At 47.2% G+C, this 9,509-nt stretch overlaps 1 protein-coding gene across 2 annotated transcripts; it reads left to right on the top strand.

Annotated features, from left to right (window-relative positions):
- The first annotated feature begins 914 nt into the window (after positions 1 to 914).
- strip1 (striatin interacting protein 1) lies at positions 915 to 7,823 on the top strand. 2 transcript variants are annotated; one of them, XM_062461118.1, is made up of 21 exons: positions 915 to 1,069; positions 1,505 to 1,574; positions 1,713 to 1,787; positions 1,994 to 2,128; positions 2,492 to 2,612; positions 2,722 to 2,790; positions 2,873 to 2,979; positions 3,268 to 3,395; positions 3,838 to 4,020; positions 4,367 to 4,587; positions 4,834 to 4,899; positions 5,056 to 5,119; positions 5,230 to 5,301; positions 5,397 to 5,471; positions 5,576 to 5,673; positions 5,825 to 5,951; positions 6,098 to 6,198; positions 6,351 to 6,417; positions 6,869 to 6,973; positions 7,179 to 7,383; positions 7,537 to 7,823. In XM_062461118.1, exons 1-21 carry the CDS (start codon positions 926 to 928, stop codon positions 7,782 to 7,784), a joined length of 2,481 nt encoding a protein of 826 aa, XP_062317102.1. In that variant the 5' UTR covers positions 915 to 925; the 3' UTR covers positions 7,785 to 7,823. The 2 variants fall into 2 exon arrangements, with proteins under 2 accessions (XP_062317102.1, XP_062317094.1); XM_062461110.1 differs by having other exon boundaries at positions 7,534 to 7,823.
- Positions 7,824 to 9,509: the final 1,686 nt, after the last annotated feature.

Below are 9,509 nucleotides of genomic sequence, written 5' to 3'. Positions count from 1 at the left end.
ATATGAGTGAGCCGTGATTCGAGGCTTCTACTTCAGTTTCTTCATTTATCTGTTGGTTGGTGTGCACTGATCCCTTTAATAAACTTTTATGTGTCTGAAATAAAATGCTTCAGATATTGTATTCTTTCAACTGTCAGTTGTAGGGTATGTAAGGCTAACAAAGGGGTCAGGATTGGTTATATTAATCAAAACTGATAAACATCTCAGATACAGTAGAAATGTAGCTTTAAGTCATTGGCATGAACTTTGTAAAGTACCATGAATAACCAATTTATTCATGTAAGTAAGGAGTCAGGTGGCTGAGCGGTGAGGGAGTCGGGCTAGTAATCAGAAGGTTGCCAGTTCGATTCCTGGCCGTGCAAAATGACGTTGTGTCCTTGGGCAAGAAACTTCACCCTACTTGCCTCGGGGCGAATGTCCCTGTACTAACTGTAAGTCGCTCTGGATAAGAGCGTCTGCTAAATGACTAAATGTAAATGTAAAAATGTAAGTAATGCTTCCAGTCCAGAGTCGCTAATACAAATATGGTAGCTATCAAGTCCTTTTCAGTAATCCAGAGCAAACAGGGTGCAGAATCAAATTCAGGTCAGTGGAGTAGATGCCTATTTCGCCATGGATGCTTTATAATAACATGTATGTACATATATACATGCAACGTGAAAAGTACTGAATGACAGTGTTTTGGGAAGCAAAACTTGTATAGGTCGGTTTCTAATCAATTGAATCTGGCTATGATTTGTGTCCCTCTTGAACATTTTTTTAAATTAAATTATTTTTGTAAACGCTCCAAATTGGCTTTAAGTTTACTTATCTCCTCAATGCTTAGATTTATTAAGTAAATATTTTAAAGCAGATGAACAACCAGCTGTGACAACTGAGCGCACCGCAACTCGTTAGAAATACTCTCGCGAGAGGTATTACGTTAATGTGTCAAAAAAACTTTACTTGTGAATCAAAGATGGACGTCGGTGGAAATGGTGGTGGATTGATTGTCAACAATAAACAGAGAGCTATGTTACCTAACAAGAGCCGGGGAGAATTTGTTCGCAATCAAAGAAAAGATTCCGAGGTATGGAATGAAAAATTCTTACACATTTTCTTCCGCATGGACTTTGTTGAGGCGATATTGTTCTGATTTGTCATAAGCCTAGTCTAGCAGCTAGTACAGCACGCTAGCATAGCATATAAATGGAGCAAACGTAGCTGGCTAGCTATTTTAGCTAGCTAGCAGCAGGGCAGTGGACTGATCAGCTGCTGTAGTTTCATGTAATTATGATTAGGAAGGTTTTTATGCTATCTGCTTTCTATCTTTGCATACTATGTTCTTAGCTAAGAGTGTTAGGATTTCTTAGGTCGCTTACTTTTTTGACTGATCAAGCAGCGACTTTAATCCTGTTTGTATTTCTTAATTAATCCCTGCTATGACGTGTCTGGAAGTGTAGGTAGGGTTTTTATAACATGAAAATGTATACTATCTATATATTTCAAATGTGCTTTTACACAGGGATTCTCCGAGTCTCCGGATCTTGAGTTTGAGTATGCCGACACAGACAAGTGGGCGGTAGAGCTATCAGGTGTGGTCTTTCTCTTACGTCATTTGTCTATAAATAATTTCATGTCGTACATCGCCGTCTCAGTATTTAATACCAGTGTATATTACTCTTGTCACTGTGCCTTTTAAAATGCATAATTTGTCATTCTTTTGTTTTCAGAGTTGTACAGTTACACAGAGGCACCAGAGTTTGTTATCAATAGGAAATGTTTTGAGGAAGACTTCAGAACCCACGGTGAGCACACCTGTCATTATATTATACCCTCTTTAACAGGCCCTGGGTTATAGATGTCTGGCAACACTTAGTTGCTCCTTCACTATAATGCTGTGATGTCACCTTATTTTGGTCAAAATGCCCTTAAAACGATCACTGATTCTATTCGCTTTATGCTTGAATGCAGGATGTAACAATTCATCTTTGTTTTGTCTGCTGTCTTCCAGTTTCAGAGAAGAAATGGACGGAGCTAGATGCTGCTCAGCACAAGGCCCACGCCATGCGGCTCCTGGACGGTCTGGAGGTGATCGCTCGGGAGAAGCGTCTGAAGGTGGCCAGAGCCATCCTCTACATGGCCCAGGGTGCGCCCCCTCATCATGTCCAACTGCCGTCACCTGTCCCAGTTTTCAATTATTTCGATGATTTGATATCATATTGTGTCATTATAATACCAGAATAATGTCATCATATATGATACTAGATTCAAGATTGAGAAACATGGAGCAATTAGTGAAAGCTTGGGCTTTTCATTCAAATCTATGTAGCAGGGTAAATAGATTACATTCCTGTACAGTAGAAAGGAGAGGGACATGAGTTGCAGAGACTCAATGAAAATGAGTTGCCCATCGAAACAAAACCCCTGTAAAGAGACAAGTCTCTCTTGTCAATGCTGACAACGTCCTGTGAGGTTCCGCCATCATGTTCTCCTGCCCGTGGGTCTGCAGGTGCATTTGCTGAGTGCAGCTCCGAGGCAGAGGTGCAGCACTGGATGAGGTACAACATCTTCCTGCTGCTGGAGGTGGGGACCTTCTCTGCCCTGGTGGAGCTGCTCAACATGGAGATTGAGTATGTTTGTTTTCTCTCTCCCTCTATGGAAAGTGCTGGAGAGATTTATCCAGGGTGAAAATGATGGTGGTGGATTAAGGATTTTCCTGTCTTTTCATGTCTCTCACAGCAACAGCGCTGCCTGTAGCAGTGCAGTGAGGAAGCCAGCGATCTCCCTGGCAGACAGCACAGACCTCAGGTGTGTGTGTGTGTGTACGCGCACGTGCTTGCGTCTGCATTTGTGTCGTCTCATCGCTCATGGATGTGTTCATCTGCTGCAGGGTGCTGCTCAACATCATGTACCTGATGGTGGAGACCATTCAGCAGGACGACCCAGCTGATCCACCTGAATGGAGAGCCACCAGGGAGACCTTCAAAACAGAGCTGGGTAAGAGAGTGTGTGTGTGTGTGTGTGTGTGTGTGTGTGTGTGTGTGTGTGTGTGTGTGTGTGTGTGTGTGTGTGTGTGTGTGTGTGTGTGTGTGTGTGTGTGTGTGTGTGTGTGTGTGTGTGTGTGTGTGTGTGTGTGTGTGTGTGTGTGTGTGTGTGTGTGTTAGTAGCAGTATGTGTGTTGTGGTGGTGCTCACACACGGTTGCTGTTGCACTGTTTCACATCAACACCCATGAGCAGACCAGTCTTGACCGCCAGATGTCTCCTGTGTCATCCCTCTCCTCCAGGCTCTCCCCTGTACAACAACGAGCCCATCTCCGTCATGCTGTTCGGCATGGTAACCAAGTTCTGCAGCGGCCACGCCCCTCACTTCCCCATGAAGAAGGTGCTGCTGCTGCTCTGGAAGAGCATACTGGTGAGAGAGAGAGAGAGAGAGAGAGAGAGAGAGAGAGAGAGAGAGAGAGAGAGAGAGAGAGAGCTTCCAGCTGTCTGGTAGATCTGGTTCCACCGCGGTATTGAGCTTCAGTCTACATGTTCGCAGCAGCTTATCATCTGTCATTTGTCCGCTTCTTAGTTGTCAGTTTCAGTGAGAATTACTATTAAAGTGGTCAGCGGGGATAAGCTTGATAAAGCTCAGCTGTGGATATATAAACATACCTTATTTTTTTTAAAATTCAAAGCAAGTTATGAATAGTGCATATACTAAGTGCAAGCAGAGAATTAAGGCCTAGTATTGGTCTGTTCTTTTGAATGTTTTGATTGTAATCAAGCGTTCTCCATCGCCTGTTTGACTAAATACAGATCTCCCTGTCCCTATTCCTACCCCTGACCCTTAACCCTGACCTCTGTGTCGGCAGTTCACCCTGGGAGGCTTTGAGCAGCTCCAGAACATCAAGGTGCACAAGCGCCTGGAGCTCAGCCTGCCTCCCCTCCCGGAGGACAGCATCCGGGTCATCAGGAGCATGAGGGCGGCCTCGCCCCCGGCCTCCGCCTCCGACCTCCTGGAGCAGCAGCAGAAACGGACGCGACGGGAACACAAAGTACAACTTCCACTTCTCCTCCTACCGCACTGCCTGGAGATGCTCACTGATTTGGTTTGACGAGACTTAAGTGTTAGAAGACACTTAATTCTACCCATTTTAGTTCAGTGTGACCGCTTAGACAACGACAACAGACAACAGTAGGAATGATACATGTTCTCAGTGTGCCGACAGGGCTGTAGCCTTTGTCTAACACACACAAGGTTTCAGTAACCCATGGTTGTTCACGAAATGTATTTTAAAAACACTTCAGGAACAACACAACAACAACAATCTCATAGTTTCTCTTCCTCACCCTCTTCTCTCCACCGCCCCCCCCCCCCCACCCCTCAACCCAAACCAACAGTCTCTGATCAAGCAGGACAACCTGGACGCCTTCAACGAGAAGGACCCGTACAAGAGTGACGACCCTCGCGAGGACGAGGACGACAATGATGACAACGACAACTCTTTAGAGGCGGAGCCTTTTCCCCTGGAGAGGGATGAGGTCATGCCCCCACCCATTCCTCACCCCCCCACAGAGAGGGTGTCCTTCCCCAAGGGTCTGCCCTGGGCCCCCAAAGTCAGGTAGGGAATGCACCCCTAGGAAAAGTATCTCTGTCTATCCATCCATTCATGCTGGTTTTTACTCATCTAAAAAGTACTAAAAGGTTTTAAAGTCAAATGTAATTGTTTGTTGTGCATTCTCAAGAGGTAATGTGTGTCAACATTTTTATTCTAGCAGTGTAAGATGTGGGTTTTATTTTACTGCGTTGTCTTGTTTGTCAATAAAAATGTGTATAGATTTGACCTTTGTTTTTGTTGTTCCTGCAGGGAAAAAGACATTGAAAATTTCCTGGAATCAAGTAGAAGCAAATTCATCGGTTACACACTTGGAAAGTAGGTGGAGTGCAGTAGTTGATCAGACTTTACAACAACCTGTCTTTTAAGGTTATGAGTGATTTAAATGATAGGTCTTCCATCAAAGTTTTAGCTACGCATGGCCTGTTCAATGGCCTACCTCCAATCGTCCTTTATGTATTTTGTGTGTTGCAGTGACACAGACACGGTTGTGGGCCTGCCCAGACCTATCCATGAAAGCATCAGGACCTTGAAGCAGGTACACAGGAAGAACAGTTCCCTCTCGTTCCCACCTCGTGTTTTCTCTCACCAAGGGAACGTACCATTCGACGCACAGCTCAGTGATGTTGTGATGTTGTGTCTCTGCAGCATAAGTACATCTCCATCGCCGAAATTCAGATCTCCAAGGAGGAGGAGTTCCAGAAGACGCCTCTGTCCGGGGTGGGTACCAGGGCACTCTACAGAATCTCCTCAAAACATAGTGTTCTTTCTTCTCGAAATATATTTTTTTGGACTGTGTGTGTGTGTGTACACAGGGGGAAGAGGATGTGGATATGTGCTCTACTGAGCTACTTTATCAGGGCATTTTGCCCAGCCTCCCTCAGTACATGGTAAGAACCACACTCCAGCTACAAATCCACTAAATTGAAATGAAGTCTGGATCCACTGGGAGGGTTTTAATCTGTGTCTCCCTGGCTGTGTCCCCATGTGTCAGATTGCCCTGCTGAAGATCCTGCTGGCTGCAGCTCCCACCTCCAAGGCCAAGACTGACTCCATCAACATCTTGGCCGACGTGCTGCCCGAGGAGATGCCGTGAGTTCACCTCAAACCAGCGGTCACTTCTCCACAGGGCTTCTAACATCAGCCCGAGGGCCGAATCCATACCGTGACTGTACCACAGGCAACATTTGGCAGGAGAGTAAAGTGTGTATGTTTCTTTGTCTGGGTGTTTGTCGCGCTGCAGGACCACAGTGTTGCAGAGCATGAAGCTGGGCGTGGACGTCAACCGCCACAAGGAGATCATTGTGAAGGCCATCTCCGCTATCCTGCTGCTGCTCCTCAAACACTTCAAACTCAACCACATCTACCAGGTGCTGACCCAACGCCCTCACACAGGACACACACACACACACACTCTCAAACACACACGGTACAACCCATACAGGACACACACATACAGGGGGACACACATGACCCACACACGCCTCTCCTCACGGTCTTTTATGTCGTCCCTCAGTTCGAGTACATGGCCCAGCACCTGGTGTTTGCCAACTGCATTCCTCTCATCCTCAAGTTCTTCAACCAGAACATCATGTCCTACATCACTGCCAAGAACAGGTACGCACAACATGCCCAGGGAGACCCTGTTCACCAGGCATACGGCTGTGGCCACACGGGGAACGCGTGGCGTTTCTCAGGCTCCCGTCTCGAACGCTGTGTCACCCTGTCTCGTCTCTGTGTGTGTGTGTGTGTGTGTGTGTGTCCTCCAGCATCTCTGTGCTGGACTTCCCTCACTGTGTGGTGCACGAGCTGCCCGAGCTGACCGCTGAGAGTCTGGTGAGTTGGAGCCCCTCCCTCCAGCCCCTCACAGTGTGGACCTTCCCTCCATCCTTCCTGCCTTCCGTCCCTCATTTCCCGCCATCCAGCCCTCTTTCAAAGCTTCCAGGGTGTGGATCTTGCCTCCAGCCGTTCCTTCTTTCCTTCATCCCCTCCCTCCCTCATCCCCTCCCTCCCTCATTCCCTCCCTCCATACCTCTCTCGAAGCCCATACTATGTGGGCCTCCCCATCATCCCATCTTTCCTTACTTCCAGCCCTCATTCCCTCCAACCATTCTTCTCTCCAACCATGAGTGGTCCATCCATCATTCCGTCCATCCCATGAGTTGAACAATCGATCAACAGAGTTGTATTAAGCTGCCACCATCAGTGGTTAGAGACATATTAATCACTTGCTGCAAAGTATGACATGTTGCTGTGACTTGTTGCATGTTCTGTTGGGCTTCTACAGGAAGCTGGAGACAATAACCAGTTCTGCTGGAGGAACCTGTTCTCCTGTATCAACCTACTGAGGATCCTCAACAAGCTGACCAAGTGGAAGCACTCTAGAACCATGGTGAGAGAACCGCCTACGGCGACCAGGCATAGCATGGACCTGGGAAGAGAAAAAAAAAAAACATTAGGGACAGTAATGTCTACATTGTAGAATAGTGTAGTTTCAGTAGTCAACCTAAAATATGGTCTGTTTACACACAGCCAGAACGTTCCAAGGCCGTGCATGTTCCAGGCGTGACACACTATGCATAATCCATGTCTCCTAGATGCTGGTGGTGTTCAAGTCTGCTCCCATCCTGAAGAGGGCGCTGAAGGTCAAGCAGGCCATGATGCAGCTGTACGTCCTCAAGCTGCTCAAAGTCCAGACCAAGTACCTGGGGCGCCAGTGGAGGAAGAGCAACATGAAGACCATGTCGGCGATCTACCAGAAGGTCCGCCATCGCCTCAACGACGACTGGGCCTACGGAAACGGTGAGTCATCGTCGGCCTTTCTGTTTCCGGTAGGTTCCGGACCTCACCTGACAGAGATGACTGTGTACGGTTAGGTGACACTGCATCTCTGAGAACAAAGGGTGGTTGAGAGGCGGAACCCAATGCTGAGCGTCTGTGTTTCCCCGACAGCAGACCTGGACGCACGGCCGTGGGACTTTCAGGCCGAGGAGTGTGCGCTGCGGGCCAACATCGAGCGCTTCAACAGCCGGCGCTACGATAAGAACCAGAGCAACCCCGACTTCCTGCCTGTGGACAACTGCCTGCAAAGCGTTCTGGGGCAGCGCGTAGACCTGCCGGAGGACTTCCAGATGAACTATGACCTCTGGCTGGAGAGGGAGGTGTTCTCCAAACCCATCTCCTGGGAGGAGCTACTGCAGTGAGAGAGAGGAGAGAGATAAGAGGATGAGAGAGGAGGAGGAGGAGAGAGGAGGAGGAGAGAGGAGGGGGAGAGAGGAGGGGGAGAGAGGAGAGGGAGAGAGGAGAGGGAGAGAGGAGAGGGAGAGAGAGAGGAGAGGGGAGAGAGGAGAGGGGAGAGGGGAGAGAGGAGGGGGAGAGAGGAGGGGGAGAGAGGAGAGGGAGAGGGAGAGGGAGAGAGGAGAGAGAGAGGAGAGGGGAGAGAGAGAGGAGAGAGGAGAGGGGAGAGAGGAGAGGGGAGAGAGGAGAGGGGAGAGAGGAGAGGGGAGAGAGGAGAGGGAGCGAGTGGCCAGGTCTTGTAGGTGAGGCTGATGAGGGATCTCCTCATCAGCCGAGGTCACTTCCTCCTCCTCCTTACAGCGTGTCGGCCAAGAGACACAATCCTCACTGCGTCTGGAAAGGTCCAAAGCATTATCCCTGCGTCACCCTCATACAGAAAGGACAGCCGGCTGAAAATGGACCTTGCACATGAACTTCCCCCAGAAAACTGGACCAAGCCCTGTTGTTCTGCTTTTACCTAAAGCAATTAAATCATTTAATTGCCTTGATTTTACTCGCTTTTAGGTTGTATTTATCTCCATAACAACCGTTGATGACACATGACATACCCGATAGCCATCCCTGAACTGAACGTTACAATACAACCCGAACTCTTAACACTATTAAGTTCACCTGTTGTGTTCCGTTGGTCCATGGGACCAGTCAGTCTGGCTGCCCAACACTACACAGCAGTGTTCTCACCAAGTGAAGGGACTGCTTTGAATCAAGTGCAAACAGCAGAAAGGTGTAAGCGTGTGGAAGTAGTGTGACTGTTTTCTCAGTATGTTTAGGTATTTACATGATGTTGTGGTTACTGCTTTAATCTCCAGTTGACCAGGCTCTACCCTCTCATTGGCTCATTTCCATTCTGATTCCATTACTCTTTTGCTATTGGCCGATTGGCTGTTTGAGGTTAGGAAATGTGACCCTTGGTATATAAACTGTCCAGGAACCACAGCCTGAGCGTGTTACTATGAGCAGCACGAGGGTGCTGAGGGGGAAATTACTTGCTTTGACCCGTGTTTGCTGGAGTACGCTAATAGATGGGCGAATGGCTGTGTGTGTGTGAGTGTGTGTGTGTGTGTTAAGATTTTTACTCAAGGGAACAATTTTGTCCAAATCCATTTTAACATAATTTTACAGTTGCTCTTGTGCTTTTACTATTTTTTTTGTTTTTATTATGACGGTAAGGAAAAATTTATTGACCTGATTAAAAACCGTAGACAATGTTTCGATGTTGGGAACACCCTTATTTATGTATCTTGGCGGTTGTCATTCTGTTTTGCAATGGATGACTTTATAAATACTGTAATAAATATCCACACAGATGAGCAGATTTGAGCATTCAAATTTTTTTTATTTGTGAATCGCTAGAAGACTGAATCAGGATTCATGTCAATCAATTTTTGTGTCCTTCCACGAGAATTACAAAGAAGAAAGTTTGGAAGTCTTTAAAGGATATTTTATTAATTTTTGCTCTTCGACTTATAAATAAAACTCGACTTATAAATAAAACTGATAAAAGGTAAATTTATTTTTAGACTCTTGTTTGAGCCTTTCCTGGTGGGACAGTTGGGTACCTGGAAAGACAGTTGGGAGAGGGGATCTGGACAGTTGGGGAGTGCGCTGCGGTTACAGGGATCTGGGCTATG

Source organism: Osmerus eperlanus, chromosome 1 (genome assembly GCF_963692335.1).
Source record: "Osmerus eperlanus chromosome 1, fOsmEpe2.1, whole genome shotgun sequence".
NCBI lineage: Eukaryota > Metazoa > Chordata > Actinopteri > Osmeriformes > Osmeridae > Osmerus > Osmerus eperlanus.
This window is presented reverse-complemented; position numbering and strand designations above follow the sequence as displayed.

Coding starts and splice junctions, on each gene's coding strand:
- strip1 (XM_062461110.1), top strand. CDS start 926: ATGTGTCAAAAAAACTTTACTTGTGAATCAAAGATGGACGTCGGTGGA. Junction 2,613..2,721: donor CTGCTCAACATGGAGATTGA/GTATGTTTGTTT, acceptor TGTCTCTCACAG/CAACAGCGCTGCCTGTAGCA. Junction 4,021..4,366: donor GGACGCGACGGGAACACAAA/GTACAACTTCCA, acceptor CCAAACCAACAG/TCTCTGATCAAGCAGGACAA.